At 34.5% G+C, this 21,340-nt stretch overlaps 1 protein-coding gene across 1 annotated transcript; it reads right to left on the minus strand.

Moving 5' to 3' along the window:
- Window positions 1-1,301: 1,301 nt before the first annotated feature.
- On the minus strand, window positions 1,302-19,616 carry LOC113076275 (tetratricopeptide repeat protein 28-like). Its single transcript, XM_026248934.1, has 2 exons — window positions 19,254-19,616; window positions 1,302-4,643 (listed from the first exon to the last, which is right to left on the minus strand). Exons 1-2 carry the CDS (start codon window positions 19,281-19,283, stop codon window positions 4,215-4,217), a joined length of 459 nt encoding a protein of 152 aa, XP_026104719.1. The 5' UTR covers window positions 19,284-19,616; the 3' UTR covers window positions 1,302-4,214.
- Between the last annotated feature and the right edge of the window lie 1,724 nt (window positions 19,617-21,340).

Raw genomic sequence — 21,340 nt, forward strand, 5'->3', positions numbered from 1 at the left:
CACATGACCCGCGGTGCGCTTGCGGCATTCTGAAAAGTTGAGATGTTTTTACATTTTGCTGTATCTAAAACGTACCGAACCGAACCGTGACATCAGTGTATCGTATCGAACCGAACCGTGAATTTTGTGAACCCTTACACCCCTAATATATATATATATATATATATATATATATATATATATATATACACATACACTGTATACACACAAACAAATAAATATAATATTCATTTTACTATTCATTATTAAATTATCTTTTCTTTCTATGTTCAGTTGATATTCACTAATAATTATATGACGTGACTGAATTTGATGGTGTTATTTATGGCATTTTGGAATCTATACATTTTTTTAACAAATATAAATAATTCTAATTCCTTTTTATAATATTTGTATAAATTTAATACAACAATTAGCATAATACAAGAATAAAAAGCTATTCTAAGCTGCAAAAGCAATCACACGGCTGAAAGAAAAAAATCAATATTGAATGTGTTTTTTAGTCACAGCGCCCAGCTCTGACACCGAGTCCTCTTATCATGAGAGGTAAACTGAAAACATACTGAATCTGCATCTCCACGAGCACAAACACTTCAAACCATGCAGTCTTTCAGCGTCCTCGAGCTCTCGCAGGAGAATGCTGATGAAGCGACGCTCGTCTGCGTTCATTTGCCTTCTCTTCACATTCATCACTCGCCGTGGCCTCTCATAAAGGCTTGAGAAGCGTCTGAGTGTGTGACGAAGAGCAAAAACATCAACAGCCTTCAATCAACACAAGGACTTCCAACCAGTTTATCATTCTGTCTGTCAGATGTGAAGTACTGGCTCATTGAACAAGTTCCCCAACAGAAACACCATATTAATGTCTACCATGTCTTTTTCCTGACATATACAGTAAGTGAGAGATCTAGAGCTGTAAACAAGTCCAGATTACAAAAACAAACACTTCTCATTCATTAGATCAAGTGTGAAGTCAACTGTGGTTTATTATTCAATCTAAATCAGTGATAGCTCAAATCATGCCTCTTGTTAAGAAGAGGTGTACTGCTGTTTATAAATAATCAGACATTGGGTTTTTCCATGGAATATGATAAAACTGACTATTAAATTGCATCAAAATAAATATTTTCTGCTCACCAAGCCTGCATTTATTTAATTGCAAATACAGTATAACCGTAATATTGTAAAATATTATTGCAAATCAAAATAACTAATTTCTATTTGAATACATTTTAAAATGTAATTTATTGCGGTGATGTAAAGCTGATTTTTTTAGCATCATTACTCCAGTCTTCAGTGTCACATGATCTTCAGAAATCTGCTGCTTATGAAACATTTCTTATTGTCCATGTTGAAAACAGTTGCTTTTTAATAATTTTATGGAGACAAGGAATTTTTCAGGAACTTTTGATGAATAGAACATTGCAAAAAACAGCGTTTATTTGTAACATGATGAATGTCTTTACTGTGACTTTTGATCAATTTATGGTTCCAAAAAAGAATTAATTTCTTAAGAAAAAAAAAAAAAGCCTTTTTCCTAACCAATCAGAGAACTACAAATCAAATACTAGGACAGATTGAACATCGCTTTGATGTATAGCTATATTTTTACTCTTAATGAACAATTGCATAATTTCAATCCATTTTTACTTTTTATTTCCATTGAACTGAATAATTCAATTTACTGAAGAAACATCTGAGACGAAGTTTAGACTCCATTAAGTCTCCGAAATATGAAAGAGACGCTAAAGTTTTCTTCTGGGCAATGTCGCAACTTCACATTTGTTTGTTTAATTGTGTTTTTTATGAGAGTTTTGGCAGAAACGCTCCACATGTGCGTAACGGGGCAAATCTGCAGTGTTTTTCAGGCCTGTAAAGTCGGTGGAATGTTGCTGTTATTGCAGTTATTGTCCTCGCAGCACAAGTTTGCCGTTGAACCCGTCCAGGATTTCCACAACAACACAGCAGTTCGGCCCCACACCCACTACTTCCTCCTATTCTGCTCCAACAGGAAGCACAGTCTCTCTGATACGGTGATCGCTGTCTGCTGGCTCCCACAAATCTTCCTCGGCTAGATCCCGAGCACTGCACTTGTGGTGCTGGTTATTTGGAAAACTCCCCGTCGGGCCTCAGAGGAGCCCGCTGCTCATAAAGACAACAATTTCACACATTTTGGTTGAGTAAAATGGAACCCATGTTTCTGCCCTTTTCTCTTGTGCCAAAGGAGAAAGTCCCGCCTCTATGCAGCAAACCAAAAGACGGGCAGCTATGCACGCAGAGGTTAACGTTCCTCGCTGGCTTTGGGTTTTGCCACATGTGCTTTGGGCCGGGGAGGAGAGGACTGTGTGGTCAGAGCGAGACCAAACCCAAGTACCACTCACGTCTGCGCAAAACGCTCTTCTCTCAGAGCGTTGAGGCGGTTTACGGATGAGGAAAAGACCATTTTAATAATCTCAGCTCTTATTTAAGCCAACATGTTTGCGTGATAACAAAATACTTACGAGTAGAGCTGTGAAGATTGCACACATGTGTGTGGGTCGCTCGGTTCAAAGTAGAACAAAAACTCGATTTCGACAAACAACCTAAACTGTTAGAATATAAATATGCTGGCTGACATTAGTATCCGAAACAACTTGTGTTGGGTGTTCACTGTTGTGCTTTTGCACTGACACGCTATTTGATACCGTCAAGCTGCTTCGACACAATCTGTATTGTTAAAAGTGCATTTTTAATAAAATGAATTGACTTGCAATACACTAATATGAGGTGCAGTACATATTTACGAACACTGAAGTCACCAGATATGAGCAGGATAATAACAACTCTACTGTTATTTTGTTCACAGCTAGTTAAGATTGAACCTGCAACACTTCTTTTAGCAGCACAGAACTAACCATTGGGCTACAAAAATCCTATATGAGACATAAGGACTTAATACAGTATTGTTCAAAAGTTTGGGGGGGAATACGTCTCTTCTGATCACAAAGGCTGCATTTATTTGATCAAAAATACAGTTAAATTAGTAATATTCTGAAATATTTTAACAATTTAAAATAAGTGGTTTCTCTTTGAATAATATTCTAAAACATAATTTATTCCTGTGTCCAAAGCTGAATTTTTTTAGTCCTCAGAGTCACATGATCATTCACAAATAATTCTAATATTCTGATTTGCTGCTCAAGAAATATTTGTTATTATTTGTTAATATTTGTTATCATGCTGGAAACTATGATACCATTTATACCAGGATTCAAAAGAACAGAATTAATTTCAAATAGAAATCTTTTTTGATTCTTTTGATCAGTTTAATGCATCCTTGCTGAATTAAAGTATTATCATTTTAAAGACCTCAAACTTTTGACCAGGAGTCCAACATAAAGGCTTTTTTTAATGTCAGATACTGATATAAATATTGGCAAATAATATGTATACTAACTAAGTGCTGAAATGTATTGAAAACTTATTTTACATAATATGCACACAAATTAACATCTATAATTTATTAAAACAAGCATAAGCTAATGCTAATGATCTCAATATGGCCAAATATGGGTTTAAATACCAGTTTATCTATAACTAGAAATGCCTGGAGAATCTAACAAATATTATTTATTTGATCCCAGAACTGCAACTAATGATATAAAGCCAGTAAATAATAATGCACATAAATGTTTTGTGTAAAACTGTGTCAGAAACTGATTCCAAATACAACTTGTAGTTAAACAAAGAAGGTTTTCAGTTGGCACATACTGATACAAATTGCAAACAATACATACATTAACTGCTATAATGAATCAAACACTTACTTTGCATAATAATACGCACAAAAAAAGAATAATAATAACAGAAAGGCCCCAATGCTAATAATCTCAATGGCCAAATATCATCCAATTAAACACATTTTGTGGGAACTATGTCAGAATCTGAATCCACCTGATCAAATTCTCTCTATATAATTAATCTAGTTTAATATTTAGTAGCTGTAAGAGAGCATATAGGAATAAATGGCAGTGTTGTTTGTTAGCAAGTCTATCACAGCGTGCCCTTTTCCCGTTGCCAAGAGCAAACGAGCTTGCAAGGCCACTACTGCGATCGTTTTTCAGACGCTGACTTTGCCGTGATGTTCTGCTGCGAGTGCACAGCTGAGAAATGTTAAGCAAAGAGGCGATTTGGCAAAATCTCAAGCTCTCGGCTCGCTGTACCTGCAGTGAATGCTAAAAGATCAAACAAACAAACGGAAACCAGCGATGATCTGTGCATCTCTGAGCTGAGGAAAAACAGTACAGAGGACATGAAGAACGAACGACGTCTTCATCTGGAATAAAAACACGAAGCCCCACCCACACACTCACCTTCGGCCATTTAGGGTTAAGGAGGCGGGCCTTGACTGCGTCGTCCAGGGCGGTCTGGTACTGGCCCAGTTTGAGGTGGGCGGCCGAGCGGTTGCTGTACAGGATGCAGTTCTGCGGGTCGGCGCGCAGGGCTTCTCCGTACAGCTTCACGGCCGTCTGGAAGTCTCCCAGCTGGCAGGCCTCGTTGCTTTGCCGCACCTTCTCCATGAACTCGGCCTTGCTGAGGCCCGGGCCGTCGGCGGTGGCTGCGTGCACAGCTCTGCCCAGCGCTCGCGGCCCAAACAAACCAAACTACACACGAAGAGACACATCAGAGAGACGAATTAGTGATTCCTAGGCATTCATATCAAGCTCTTTAATCAGCAAGAATGCATTCAATAAATTACATTTATAATGTTAGAAAAGATTTCAATTTCAAATAAAGAATACTGAAAATATTGTTGCATGGTTTCCACAAAAAAATATGAAACTGTTTTCAACATTGATAATAATCAGAAATGTTTCTTGAGCATCAAATCGGTATAATCGAATGATTTCTGAAGATCATGTGACACTGAAGACTAGAGGAATGATGCTGAAAAATACAGCGGAGCATGAGAGAAATAAATTACATTTTATTATATAGTCACATAGAAAACAACTATAGTACATTAAAATATATTTTTTAAATTAATCTAATTAAATTAAAGTTTTAATTGTTGTTTTGAATAAAAAAACTTAAAAAAAACTATGGTGAGCATTTAAAAAAATCTATATATATATTTTTGAACGATAGTGTACCTTGAAGAAAAACTCAAAATAATGAAACTAAACTGTTTTGATGAAGAGAAAGTGAAAAAAAAACTGCATTTATTAGAAATAAAAAAAAATTGTAACAGTATGTCTTCATCACTTTTGAGCACTTGAATGCATCCTCAATTATTAAATGCATGCAATAATCTCTTTTTAATTTATACATTAATAATAATCATAATAGAACAGACCCTAAACATTTGAACAGTCTGAGAATCAAGACATCGTAGTTTCAATAACAAATACTGATGTAAATAATGGCAAATAATATGTACAGTTATTGTTAAAATGAATCAAACCCTTATTTTACAATATGCACACAAAATAATAAAAAGATATTTGTAGCCTATTTCATTGACAAGAAAAAAAATAACGCAGCAAAGTTCTCACCAGTGCTAACAATTTCAATCTGGTCAAAAATCCAAACCAGTTTATTTGTAGGTTAACCAGCAATGACTGAACATTACGCAGGTCATCTGTTAATCGTGCTGACATGATGTAAAGCTAGTAAATAATATCAGACATACATGTTATGTGTGAATCATTAAGTTTAATACATAATGCTTGTGGTTGTAAGAGAACACAGAGAAAAGCGTGTGCAAAACCGATTGGATGACATCACACTCATTAACATATGACACCCACATTTACATATCAACACCTATTCAGTATTCAGCGTCCGGACACGCCCATGAACTGCATTGAGCCAATCACAGGAGCAGACATTTGCATGAAGTCAGAGAAAGTGTGAAGAAATTGTTGGTGCTCACATTTTAAGTGGGAAGAAAACCCAACATGTCCCATTTAAACAGACCCAATGCTGACTGGTGTTGAATTCAGCTCACCTCTATGCCTGCATGTGTTGTGTTTTACACACAGCAACACAGCTTTGCAGGGTTTTAGGATTATATTGGCAGGAGCAAGCACAAAGCCATCACAGAGGAAACCTTCTTAATCTCCTTTAAGAAGCATGATGGAAACCCTTGAGAAAGCTCAATATTACAGCCCAGCTCTTCTGAACGGCTGTAAGAACAGGCCATGAAACTGAATGACACAAACTACTAGATGAATACAAATCAGCTTATGTAAGATCGAACATATAAACTAAACAGGCAAGAAAAAGATGATGTTGATGAACGATTTCGATTCGGTTGTCAGTGCTTTGTTCTGAGATGTTTACATATATAAGGATGAAACCTTGAGAGGAAATAATACTGTATTTGATGCATGCATACATAAATGCCCAAGCAGAAGTGATTCAATTACACTGCCGATCAACAGTTTGGGTTCAGTACTGAAGTCTTGTTTCTTCATTTTTAACAGAACAGTCTCTCCTGCTCACCAAGGCTGCATTTATTTAATCTAAAAACGGTAACATTTGCAAATTTTAAAAACACATTTCTGATGTGAAAATATTGTAGAAATGTCATTTATTCCTGTGATGCGCAGCTGAATTTTCAACATTCTTCAGTGTCAAATAATCTTTCAGAAATCATTCCGATATGCTGATTTGTCGCTCATTATAACATTATACATTTCTTTACTGTCAGTTCTGATTAATTTAATGCATCCTTCATGAAAAGTTAAGCATTAGGCTTTCCGTCAGAAAACTTTTTTTAAACAGTAATGCATATAATATTAATGCTAATATTGATTAAATTGTTAATAAACATGATGCTGATTATAATTTCATAGCATAAATCTATTGCTTACACAAAAAATTTATTATGCATGATATTTGATGTGATGAGCAGATAAGATGAATTGTAAATCTGTACCATCTTCCCTGTTTTCAACAAAAATAGCATGTTTTAATCAAGCGTTAAAACATAATGAACTGTAGCTGTATAAGCAATTAAGAGTGTTTAAACTTAAATTAACCCATTATTTAAAATTTTTGCTTAATCAGAATATATTTATTAATTTGATATTAAATTATATTGACGGTAGAATATGTTGAAGATTGCCTATATGGGTGATTCTCACGAAATCGTAGTTTCAAAGATTTAATATATGACATTTTAAAAAATGTTTGTATCAACAAATTTTCTTTTTAAGCATTAAGAGCCAGGTCTGAAGTGTCAGTGACCATAAATTGAAATAAGTTTTACTGACAATTTAACAATTTTTTGAACATATTTTCCAAAACATGTCGTTAAAAATCTCATTACCGTAACACTCTGAAAAGTCCAGTGCCATGGGGAAAAATAATACATTTTCACATTTTTAAAAAATGGTTTGTTAACAGTCATGCACAGTTACTTGAAACTTTGGTATAAAATATATTTTTATAATAACATTTTTATGTGTTTTTCAATTATTTCTCTCATTACCGCAACACCTTCTGCATTTTGCAACCCATTTTTATTAATTTTTTCATTAAAAACTGAAATATTTTCAAAATGATGTTGCAAACCTGAAAGAACATAATGTATAGATTCTGCACATACATTTAAAAGCAGACTACTATTTTTCAATTTCTTAAATAAATCTTAAAAGAATGCATGTTGCGGTAATGATACATAGGTTACGGAAATGAGGTTCATGATTTCGGTAATGATAATAGGCATATTAAGTATGTGGTATAGTCAAACAAATAATATTTAATGTAGAAAATAAATTGGATAATATTGGCATAAATTATTTTGCAGTGCTTCATAACTAGATAACATAGGGTAAAAACACCAGGGGCCATTTTCACAAAATATTTTAAGTGAAACTAAATGTTGCTCCTAACTCCACATCTTTAGGACTCTATGACTCTTCTTCAAGTACTTCATAAAGTGTTTTTATGTAAAAATCAGCTCTTAAATCTGTGAAAAGTTAGTGGTAGTCAAGAGGACAGCTAAATCACAAAGACCAAATCCTAAACAATCCTAAAATGGCTGTTTCCACAGCAATCCAGTTTGGATTTATTTTACCTTTTAACTAAATCTTACTGTCATATCAGCCATAATAATTCTAGTCTGTTAATTAAAAGGCTGCTTATACATATAACAATTATTTATAAGATGCAGACATGTAGAGGCTGACAATTAGCTGAACATATGCTTGTTTAATTAGTGACACTCTAGTTCAAACTTTATTTGAATATTGCAACATTTTTATTTTGAAATCTTTATTTGATTATGGCAACATGATATCTCATTCTACAATATTTCTATTATAAAATAACTGACAGATACCCATCCCTCATCAGCCAATCACTGTGGGTGTAGTTAGTAATCATGCTGACATCATCCATACCAAAAAGGTCATCCTCACTCTTTTTCTTAGCTTAAGATTTCTCCCCATTCCTTAGTAAAATTCTGTCACAGCTGCTTTATGAATAAGTTTTAAGAGAAGCTGTTTAAAGGGGACCCTGTGGTTTTCCACAAAAATAAATACTTAATAGTGCAATGTTAGAAAACAAACAAGACTAATATTAGTTTTGTAATTTTAGTTTTATTATTAAAAAAATATTCACAATACATTATTACAAAATAATGTTTATTTTATTTTATATTTTATGTAATAATCATATAATTATATAATAACTATTTATTAATAGTCATTGACAGTGGGAATGTAGTCTATGATAACTCAAGTGGATTTTTTTCTTTCTACTGAAAGAGTTGGTTCTGGTAAAGAGTACACCCAAGTGTTTACCTAAAGTTTTTCCAAAATCGCTCATTCCTAAAAAAATGTTTCACAATATATTTTTATTTTTTCCATAAAGATGTTCTCCTTCAATTTAACCCTAAGCATTCTTTAATAATTGTTTTTGAATTAGAATTTAAAACTGCTGCATTTTGTCATATTTAAATACACTGCCATTCAAAAGTTTAGCATCAATAATAAAAAATAATAAACGTTTTTTAATGCCTCTTCTGCTCATCAAGGCTGCATTTATTTGATCAGAACTACAGTAAAAACAGTAATATTATGATAAAGTGATTGTTATATTTTTAATATACTTTGAACCAGAATTTTATTTCTGTGGTGACAAAGCTGAATTTTCAGCATCATTACTCCAGGTTTCAGTGTCAAATGATCCTTTAGAAATTATTCCAATATGACATACAGCCAAGTATGGTGACCCATACTCAGAATTTGTGCTCTGCATTTAACCCATCCAAAGTGCACACACACACACAAAGTTCTGTTGCTCAGTATAAAAATCATTACACTTATAGAAAGTCCTCATAATGATAGATGCACCAACATTTGTGTAGGCTTCCCAACAATTTTTGATAACTACTCCTGCTGTAACCTCTAACCCACAATGTCTCTCTCCTTCCTGGGGTTTGGTGGGTTGGTATAAACATTTTCTTTGAAATTGGTCACCCTAGCCTTTGCTTAAGCTTTTTTGTTTTGTTATTAAATAATATTTAATTTAATAACTCATTATATACATTTAACAATAGTCTGTATGATTAAATTCTCATTACCGAAAAAGAGGTTCTCTCTACCGCAACTGGCCTTAAATTGTTGCGGTGAGTGAAAATGGTGTTGCGGAGGATGAAGCGTCTTAGCATGTTTTGCTAACAACAGAGAAACCATGACGATTTAGCAAATTTTTTACTCAGTGTATATAATCAGGCATTAATGAAGTATATTTTCATAGAAAATTTGTAATCTAATATTTTTCTAAATGTGGAAAACTACCCGTTTCGGTGATGATAATCAATTTGTCGTGTAGACGTTCTGACAAGAGAATTTTACACTTTTAACTGGAACAATATGAAGATATCTGCCTACCTTGTTGGTATTTTGAAGGTTCTGCCTCATGTGTTGCTTAATTTAAAATCAAGATTTATATTTAAAAAAAAAATGTGTGCATAAATGACCCTCGAAAAATATTGCGGAGGATGAGAACATTAGTCATGGACACTTTATATTTCCACTATTGTATCATTATTATTGTACATGAATATTCAATCTGTCATTTTTCTGTCATGTGAAAAATTATAGAAGAATATCCATTTACTTTTTTCAGAATATTTTTATTGTAATTTGTTTAAATTACAACATAACATATGTTAAGATACAGCTGGACGCATTGCGGTAATGAGAATTTCAGCAGAAAACGCAATAAAATGCAAAAATAATTAATTCCTATGTTGAAATTACTCTTTGTGCAAGGTAGAGAACAGTATTGTCTTTATTATGGTGTTTTTATATATTACTAAATTGCATGTTTAATATCTAAAATCACTAGTGACATGGCGTTTCAACAGTTTCGTGAGAATGACCCATATGTGCATCAAAGACTCAAGAGTTAAGTGAGCGCAGCTAAACAAATGTCTAATTCAAAGAACTGCAAGAAAGAAACTGAAGAAAAATGGGTCCAAATTGCTAAAGCGATGTCTTTCAAAAGAAAATCATATATTCCAGAGCCACGACGCCGACATCAGGCCGTGCTCATTGTTTTGGCTGTGAGCTGGATTCCTCGGGGAGACACACACCAGTGGCTCCTGCTGACTTCAGAGAATGCAGGAAATTTACGACTAGCCACCTAAGAGCTTCACATCTGGAGAATTCCCAAGAGCGACAGGGAAAAACAGGGAGGGGACGGAGAAAGAGAGAGAGAAAGTTAAACAGCAGGCGAAGAAAGCCACTCCAGCCTGTAATCTCACACACAGGCCACACCCCTCTTCCCTTCTGTAGGAATTCTGGGATAGCACAGCGGGATAATTACTTCCAGAGAGGCCAAAAGGAAGAGCAGGAGCGCTCGAGCGACAGCATGAGAGAAGGAGAGAAGAGAAAACGGGCAAGAAGAAACAGCATCAGTTGAAGGGAAACAAAAAGAAGCACAGAAACACGAGAGAAGCTGAATTTTGAAACGGTTTACAACATCAAGACACAAAACCTCTGAACAACGGAGAGAAATAGAAAAGAGCGATAGTGTATTCAGCTCTTCTGAAGTTCAGGAAAGCTGATGATTTAAAGGCATCATTTAGACACCGATGTAAGAAGCAGCTAACACATTATGTCTCCTACTAAAATACCTTTTTTTGGCCAAAATCTAAGGCAGTAATCTGTGCTACCCAGACAGTTTCAATCCCAGAATGCACTGCAACAAGCAGTGTATAAAATAATTAAGTAATGATAAAATACTCAATAGTCAACCCAGTATTGTGTGTTAGCTTAGCTACACATTAATGATAAATCTGAATCAATTGTGAGTCGACTGATTTATGTGAAGAACTCAATTTGTGCCTCACATATTAGGAAGTGACTGGACTTTTAATATTAATATTAAATATTTTTCACTCAGAAATTGCTGGTAAATGCCAATTACAAGAAAAAACAGCAGTATTATCATGTAAAACACACCCCAATAATATTTAATTTCCAACTTCAGTGAAAAATAGATAAAAAAATAACCTTACAATAAAACCTTAACATCACCAGAAATTGAAAAAAAAAGGAAAATAATAATAATAATAATAATAATAATAATAATTAATAAAAGAAAGAAAAATTGTCAAATACTTTAAACATTTTTTCCCCTACTTTACATTTTAATATTATTATGTCAGTACTTGTATATTTTTATATCATTATTGATTATTTTTACTATTATTTTACTTATTTATTAATTTATTATATTCATAGTTTGGATTGTTGTTTTGGGGTGGGAATTAAAATGTAAAAGAAGAAATGGCTTTGGAAGTGCTTTCATCACAAAAAATAAATTAAATAAAATTTTATCAGAAAATGTAAAAAAAAATAATTAAATAAATGAATACATAAATATATAAATAAATAATGTGTATGTATAGATAGATAGATAGATAGATAGAGATAGATGAATAGATAGATAGATAGATAACTCTGTTTCTTTATAATTTCTTCATGATTTTATTGTGTTTTATTGAGTTAGTTAGCCTTTTTTTATTTTATTTACCTAGTCAACATAACCCAACAGCAGTTCATCTATTATTTCCAGAACATACGTCACATTTTATAATTCAATTAATGTCAACCACAGAAAAGGTATACACATTCATATTTATATAGTTCAATAGTCTTTTTCATGTCACACATCTAATTAGGATTAAATAATAATTTCTCCATGGATAGTTAATGAGTCACAGGTTAATGAGCCAAACTCTCAATTAAAAACTCAAAGTCAAAAAGTCTGAAAAGTTAATGCTTCAGTTAATGCTTCTTTTAGCTCTCTGCTTGTGATTTTGCACATTCAGTTCTGTGGTGTGGTTGATCGTGTCCTGTCTGGCGAGGTCTCCGTGCACCCCGTCCAGGGCCAGACACAGATAACAGCGTTAGCCGTGTTTATGCTGGCCGCTGTATGCATGGGCAGATAATGAGAGGCTTGGTGGAGATGCTTCTGAACAGACAGACAGTGGTCATCTTCATCTTCAGCTGAGACAACAGAGCGAAGAAGACCTCACCATGTAGATCTGCACAATCACAACTGAACATATGGAGCACATGTACAACTCCAGTCCAAAAATAACAGCCGTAAACTGACCACACACATGCTGAATGTAGTCACGGACGTCTCACTGATCTCTGTGCATGGACTAATCCCATTAGTGATTTGATTGATTATCATTGAGTCCAGAGAACGTCATGACGGCACCAAATCTGAGCTCATGGTGGCCACCACCCAAACCAGCTCTGTCTAATAAAGATCTTAGAAAAAAAATTACTTTTGGATGCACTTTCAATGTTTTATGGAAATATGACATTTTCATTTTGAAATTAAAGTGTTGCTGAGAAAGACAAGCTGCATAATTGTAACAAAAACAAATATGAATGTAAATTTAATTTATAAAAAAAATTCCATGATCATTTACACTAAGGTTTGTAAGAATTAAAATATTATTTATTTGTTTATTTATTTACATTTTATATTTATGGTATAATTATTTTTTATATATTTTTTATTTGAATTTACATTTTTAATATTTCTTTTTTATGCATTTATATTTTTTTAGTTGTGTTTAGATTTTTATGCACCAAGGTTGCATTCATTTGCTTAAAAATGCAGTAAAAAAAATTCTAATGAAATGTGAGATATTATAACCAATTAAAATAACCGTTTTTAATATGAATATACTGTAAAATGTAATTTATTCCTGTGATGCGCAGCTGTATTTCCAGCATCATTCCTCCAGTCTTAAGTGTGACATGATCCTTCAGAAATTATTCTAATATACCGATTTGCTGCTCAAGAAACATTTATTATTTTATCAATGTTGAAAACTTTTTGTGGAAAATACAATATACTCTGTTTTTTTCAGGATTTTTTTGTTGCTGATGAACCTTAAGTCAGCATTTATTTGACATAGAAAGCTTTATACATCATAAATGTCTTTGCTGTCACATCTACTTAATCATTTCTGAATATATCTATTAATTTCTTTTTAAAAATACTTAACATAATCTTTACACATACTAGCTATATGCAAATATGAAAAAGCCCTCTCCAGGTATTATAGACTCATTAAAATAATCTATATCAAGAGAGAGCAATAATGCAATAATTAACAATGATGTTCTGGCCCTAATAATAAATAAACTAAATCTGACCTCTGTTTATGCACATCACAAACACAAGCACAACAGACACTGAGCAGGATGCTTTAAAGGCACTAACAGTGTGTGTTTGTTATTAGTAACAGCACAGGGTCGGCCAGAGGACACCGCATTATCAAAGCGTGGTGTGAAAATTGATTTGGGTAAAATATATAAAGGTTGTTTTCCTCTCTTGCTGTGTTCTTCCTGTCTGATCAGGACTCACTTCAAACAGCTGAGGCGATGCTTAACTCAAACTAACAACAGCAGATGCTAACATCAGCATGCAAACAAGACCTTTAAACCGGACTAGAGCCGACACGCGTCGTGACAATACACAGACACGCTCCCACAAACACAACAGAAATATTCCTCTGACCCTCAGAACTAACAGGGTGACTCTCAATAAACCGAGCAAGATCCAGCGCTGTCGAAGTTAATAACTAAAACAAAAACAAGTGAAACTTTTTACGTTAATTTTAAAAATCTGAAATAAAATCTTTAAAAACATTTACAAAAAAATTATATAAGCTTAAATTTTTGTATGCAAATTAAGAATATGAATTCGCTTAAAAGTTCAAAATAAAATGTAAACATTACTGAGTAACAACATGAAATACTTAAATGAACATTAAAAATTGTTTGTCTTGGCAAATAACGTAAATACAAACATTTAAAGGGGGGGTGAAATGCTCGTTTTCACTCAATCTCCTGTTAACCTTGAGTACCTATAGAGTAGTACTGCATCCTTCATAACTCCAAAAAGTCTTTAGTTTTATTATATTCATAAGAGAAAGATAGTCTGTACCGATTTTTCCCGGAAAAACAGGACCGGCTGGAGGCGTGACGTGTGGGCGGAGCTAAAGAATCACGAGCACCAGTAGGCTTTTGCGTTGAGAGCATGTGGAAGCTGTGACACAGTGAGGACAAAACCATCATCCAAAACAAACCACAGCTAACAGAATCAGATCCCGAGGCTGAAATTGAACAAAAGCAGCATCAGCAACAACGTCTCTATGTGGTATGTACTGAAACTGTATATATTTGCTTAGCGGTTTTGGAAAATGACTAAGTTCCACTTTATGTCGTCTTTTTTGTTTTTTTTTAAGCTGTACATGTGGAAAGTGCAGTTTGATGACAACATCGCATGTTGTTTACTTGATGTGCTTACGCGCCGATAGCTAAGTTAACAACACAGAGATATTTGAAGCAGTTTTACTCACCGCATGCGTTTCCAACACACAATCGTGACCCTTTTTCGTTGGGATTGCATTATCCTTAAGAAATAAACGATACGCAAATCTGTCGTCAAACTGGGCCTTGTTTGTAAAACAAGCATTTTCGAAATGCAGGGAACAAACACAAACACTTACACATCTCCGTTGATGCTCTGTAAAAATAAACTCCATCCACTGGTCCCTTAATGCTGTTTCTCTTTAGGTAATCTGTGCAGGGTTGTCTTGCCCTGGCAACCAAAAACACACTCCTTTTGTGACATTTCGCTCTCGCTCTGATCAGTGAATGTCGAAATACTCAAAAAAAACTTTCCGAAACTTGTGACAAACCGGAAGAGGTTTTTTTGGAACAGAAATACTCCTTCAAACGTACAACTTAATTTTTGAAACTTTGTCCATGTTTAGCATGGGAATCCAACTCTTTAACAGTGTAAAAAACTCAGTATGCATGAAATAGCATTTCACTCCCCCTTTAAGATAAAATTAAACCTAAATAGAAAGATTTAAAAACTACAGAAAAGCAAAAATACTACACCAATAATGCAAAAACAATGCTATAAAAAACGTCTGAGTCCTATTTAAAACCAAAATCAATTGAAAGAGGTGGTGGAGGATGGGCGTTGTTCTGTTCTGTAGAAAGCGTGTGCACGCTGAATGTAAACAACGCTGGTTTACATTGATTATGTTCTGGGGTACTCTCCAAACTGGCAGAAGACGGTAATTCAGGGAGAAGAATTCTTGAATAAATTCTGTTATCATTTATTTCTTTATGCACCAAAAGTATTCCAGTAGCTTCGTAAAATTACGGGTTGTCCCACAGATGGACTGTTTTACCGACGTCTATGTTTCTCGACCATGGGAAACATCTCAGCTGTGTTGTTGTCTATGGAAGGGTCAGAGCGTTCTCAGATGTTATCAAAAATATCTTAATTTGTGTTCCAAACATCTTACGGGTTTGGAACGACATGAGGGTGAGTAATTGATGACAGAATTTTCATTTTTAGGTGAACTATCCCTTTAAGCAAAATTTGGTCGTTTTATATGTTGTTCCAAGGTTAGCATCATCTGAGGTCTTCTGGGGGCTTGACATCATCTTCGGTCATCTCAGATCTTCTTAAGCATTGAATTTAATATTCAAAACCAATAGTAACATTGTGACGAGTGGTGATATATATTTTGATCTTGTGGTCAAATGTGACCTGGACATGATTTTGTGAGACTTAACCAATAGTTTGACATTGCAAACGAGGTTGATCCCTGTGTCTCACTGCTTCCATGTCTGTCTGGCCGGTCGTGATCCCACCCCTCGGTCTCGAGCAGGTCAGGGGGCGGAGTCACATTCCTGGGAAAATGAAAACAAGCCTCTCCTCTGGCAGGCATCAGGCGGCCGATGGAGAAGTTGATGCCCGCTCAGAAGAGCCCGCGGGGCGTCAGCTCGACTTTACACTATCTGTCTGTCCAACAGCTGTCTACAGCCTTCTCCTCTGCCTAAAAACATTTCCAATTATCTCACGAACATAATGCTGCCGAGAAAGTACAACTGCTCACTAGCGTACGCTGCATTTTGTACATTAGCTTAATGAAACAGCTCCCTGCAAAAAGGAATATTTGCTGAAAATTTACTCATCCTCAGGCCATACAAGATTAGGATGAGTTTGTTTCTTCATCAGATTTGGAAAAATGTAGCATTGCATCACTTTCTCAGCAACGGATGCGGTGTAGTGAATGGGTGCCGTCAGAATGAGAGTTCAAACAGCTGATAAAAACATCAGAATAATCCGCACTACATCAGTACATCAGTTAATGTCTTGAAAAGCCAAATGCCGTGCATTTTTAAAAGAAATAATTCCATTATTAAGATTTAAACTATTGCTTCTAGCTAAAATATGAGTCCTCTATCCATAATAACGCTATTTCTCATGGATATGGTCATCTTGTCTGAATCAGGAAGGAAATCTGCACAGATCAAACACTGTTTACAAGCCAAAACAGACAGTTTTAAACAAATATGTGGGTTGATTTTAATGTGAGAGACAACAGGGGACGGACTTTTTCACTGAAGGAAGCGTTATTATTGATTATGGACTATACTGGCTAGAAGGCGCCAATTTAATGTTCATATCCATTAAATATGGATAACCAGCATTTCATTTTTTACTTCACAAGACACTAATTGATGGACTAGACTGGAGTGATGTGGATTTTATTTGTGGATTATTGTGATGTTTTTATCAGCTGTCATTCTGACGGCACCCATTCACTGCAGAGCATCCATTGGTGAGCGAGTGATGTAATGCTACATATCAACATCTCCATGCTGAAACTCATCTACATCCTTGATCATCTGAGGGTTAGTACACTGACAGCACATTTTCATTTTTGGGTGAACTATTTCTTCAACCAGCAAGATTTCCTTGTTCAACCAACACCAGCTTCCCACGGTGAAAGCAAATGATAGATGGCAACCAACAATACAGTGCATACTTAGGACAGAAAAATAAACAAGCTTTTAAACTTAATGAAGCAACTTTCGGTCCAATCAAAGTATTTTTGGCACTATAACACTCGCCATGTTTCACTGGAGAAAAATAAATCTGGTGTTTAAACTATTTTCACTCAGAAATTACTAGTAAATTTCACAAAGACTTACATATAACATTGAATTAAACATTACAATTTGAAGAAGAAAGAGGAAATAATATGATATTTGTTTTGAAATGAATACATTTCCATGTTTGGTTTTAAGGACAATGTTTATTTTTGTATTAAAAATCATATCGATGTAGCATTTGGGTTACGTAACATCGAACTCTTGAAGAAAAAACTGTTAAAAGCCATCTTCGGTTGGATCATAGTTCAGCTGGTGCATATCCTTCGCATGATATTTTTTGCAGTCAGGATGCATGCACGCATTCAGCACTTCCTCACATTTATAATGCAAGAATGGGTTTGTTTCTGGGAAGAAAATGGATCGAATATGACTAGAGGCATGGGAAAGTTTATCTTTTGAGTTCTGTCGTGTACTGTGTTGATGGTTTGTGACTGTTGCCATTAAATATTTCACTCAAGATGATTTGTTTTCTCTGCCAAAAGCACCAGGCTGCACTGACGAGTCTGCTGTCCCCTCAAACAATCCCCACACTGCATTCTCTCCGTCTGGGTTCAAAGAAAACACAGGTGCACCCACTAACATCTGGTGAGTCTGAGAACATGTCGTGGTCTGCTGGGAACCACCATGGAGAAGCTCGCCTAAGAAGCCACACACACACACACACATATATATACATTTCTTTTCTTTTTTTAATCAAAGCAATGATGCATCATTTTCTATCTGTTTGTCCACTAAATGCAAAACGTCTAAAGTCAATAAATTCTTAATAATTTGACTATAAATTCTTGACACTGCCACTATATGTATATCTAGTTACAAATTAGCAACTGAAGAAGTTAACTAGTGATAAGATAATTCTGCAATGTTTGCTTGTGAAGTACATTTTAAGCAATTTAATGTAGATGTACAATACTCAACAATGAACAAACAATGAAATTATGAGCTCTCGAAATAACAAATAACCAGTCAAGACAAAATAACAATAGCAGCAGCAGCAGCACAAATCAAGTAAATCAATAAACCTCTAACACTAACTGCATAATTCACACAAACTCCATTTGATTCACAAACCATTAATAAATCAGCAATATAATTCAGTATGAAATTGTTTGCGCAACTCTATTTGAGACCACATTCAGCAGAATATTGTTCATGTAGCACAATTTTTTTTACACTAATTTGACATTAATGTGACACTTTTATTCAAAACAACATACAGGTACCTGTGCATTAACTAAATATAATTTATGGATCAACTGGTGCAGGGCTTGAACCTACAACCTTTGAGTGACCAGCCCAGATATTTCACCTTTCAAGGCTTTCCATAAAGTGCCTCTTAATAACTCTTCTGAGATGAAATGTCAGCATCAGTGTTATTAAAAGTGTTGAATCCAGAAACCGTTGCAGTCTAGCATCAGTTTAGCTCATAAATGCACTTGATAATTACATGCAAACACACACTGTAAGTTTATTAGCAGTATCAATCATGACATGTTACTCAATATCTATCTAAACTTACACAACATCCCCAAAAATAGTTGTGAAAAGAACGTAAAACATTGACATCATGTCAAATATGACCAAGCTTTAGTACGTCATGTGGCTTTATAACTCGTCAACAGGAGAAAGCAAGCGTTAATGAAAACACACCGCAATAATAAATCCAGTTTTGCATCACTCTTAACTTACACAACACAGTCAAGCCTCACGTTTCACACTAGTTGTGTGTTTATCTACCTTTTCGCGTCTTGTTCCTTGTTTCTCCATCCTGTCCTGCTTTAGTAGTATCCAAGTGTTTCAAACTCTCATCCCATGATACTTCACTCGCTCCGAATCCATGAGAAAAGCCTCGTTTTCGGCTTCAGATCGAGTGTGGATGCAGAAGTGAAGTCATGCACGGTGGTGCTTGCAGAAACACTCGGCAGCTCTTCAGAAAAGAGGAAAGTTCGCCATGTTTTTCTTCTCTCTCTCTCTCTCTCTCTCTCTCTCTCTCTCCGGCTAAAGGAGGCGGTTCAGATGCTTTCAGTAGTTCAGGGCTTCAGTTACTGTTTGTGACATCAGACGGGAGTTGAGTTACCTACTGCGACTAGTTACTAGACCTGCAGGCCTGTCGCAATAATCAATACATCGACTTCTCGCGCAATATATGTTCACGTCATCAATCATTTTTGGTGACGCAATATATCGCCAATTATATTTACTTTTGTACTTTCCACTTGCGCCTGTGTCTTTTGCATCTTCTTGTATATAACATGGTAAAGTCATGAGGTGCTAGTTCAAATAAATAATAATAATAAAAAAAAATAGTTTTGGGACTTGGTGATGCATATGGATGAGTGTGCAAATGTATTTGCGCATTTTTCTTTTTTTCTACTTTTGCACTTTTTGTTAGAAATTATTTATTTATTATTTATTCAGTTTTTTAAGGTGTCTAGTATTTTTATACTTCATTTTCCATGATCTAAATATACTTAAAAATTAAACGTTTGTTGTTATTTGGAAGTGAGTAGTCCGTCTTGCATTATTGTTGCATTATGATTATATATTTAATGGCATAAAATGGTTTTTAAAATGACAATATTATTGCTTATCGCACTTATTTCTGGAGCAATATATCACACAACAAAATTTGTTATCGTGACAGCACTAGACCTGGGCCCTGTTTCATAAAACTAGTTTCCCAAATAAGCCAGGCTTACTTCAGTTAGTCTGACTTACTGTTGATTTGGTTCAAAATATGTCAGACTAACTGAAATAAGTCATTTATAGTAAATACTGTAGTGTTCTGAACCATAGATACTATAGTAAAAGTACTTGAATTAATTTGTCGAGGTAAATCTATAGTTGCTGTGGTAATATATCAACTACAATAATATAAACAAATTATTTTACCTAATTTTTCTACAACTATGGGTATATCATACTACAATACTGTAGCCTAACTACACTCCTGCAGTAAAGATTAAAGTAGCCTATACTACAGTATTTATTAGTTTATCAGTTCACTATAGTTAATACTATAGTACAGTATGCTGTAGCATTCATTGTTGTAAATACTATAATATATACAGTATAATAGACTTTACTAGCCTGTATATGGTTCAAAAACAATATAGTATTTACTGTAAATCACTATAGCATTTTTTCATGTGGGCATAAGTATGTGAAATTATTATGCGCCAAAATAATGTTAAACTATGATGATGTAAACATTAACTGACCATTAAATGGCAGGTCCATAGCGCATAAAATGTTATTGATGTTATTATAAATTGTGATATTTTTCTGATTAACATATGATAATTTACCATATAATTCACCATTTACAATAAATAAATAAATAAATGAGCTAGTAGAACTTTGTAAGTGAATGCATCTGGACCTGAATAGGATCAAAGTAAGATTCATATTAAGATATATTTATTCAAATTAATTTACATGTTATTTACAATTTTACATACATTAACAACACTCGCTTGTTTCATCAATTCAGAGACAGTGCAATATTAGGTAGTACACACCAAAACATGTAACAACATTTTCAGCACATGCGCAATTGCATCCCGGTTTACCAGAGACAAAAATAATCCGGAAAGCCGTTTTGGGGTATGAAAATGATTTTGGGATGTCAAATACTTGTGTATAATGTTTACATGCATTTGGATTTAAACTTACATCTAGTTTATCTCTAGATTGTGGGGTAAAGCTGAACGTGATCTGTGAGGGTGCGGGCAATTGTAAAAAATAGCTATGAAAGTAAATGACTTTTGAATTTTTACGAGGCATTATTTAAATTAGGTATGTGACTGGATATATATATATAT

Source organism: Carassius auratus, unplaced genomic scaffold (genome assembly GCF_003368295.1).
Source record: "Carassius auratus strain Wakin unplaced genomic scaffold, ASM336829v1 scaf_tig00019545, whole genome shotgun sequence".
NCBI classification, from domain to species: domain Eukaryota; kingdom Metazoa; phylum Chordata; class Actinopteri; order Cypriniformes; family Cyprinidae; genus Carassius; species Carassius auratus.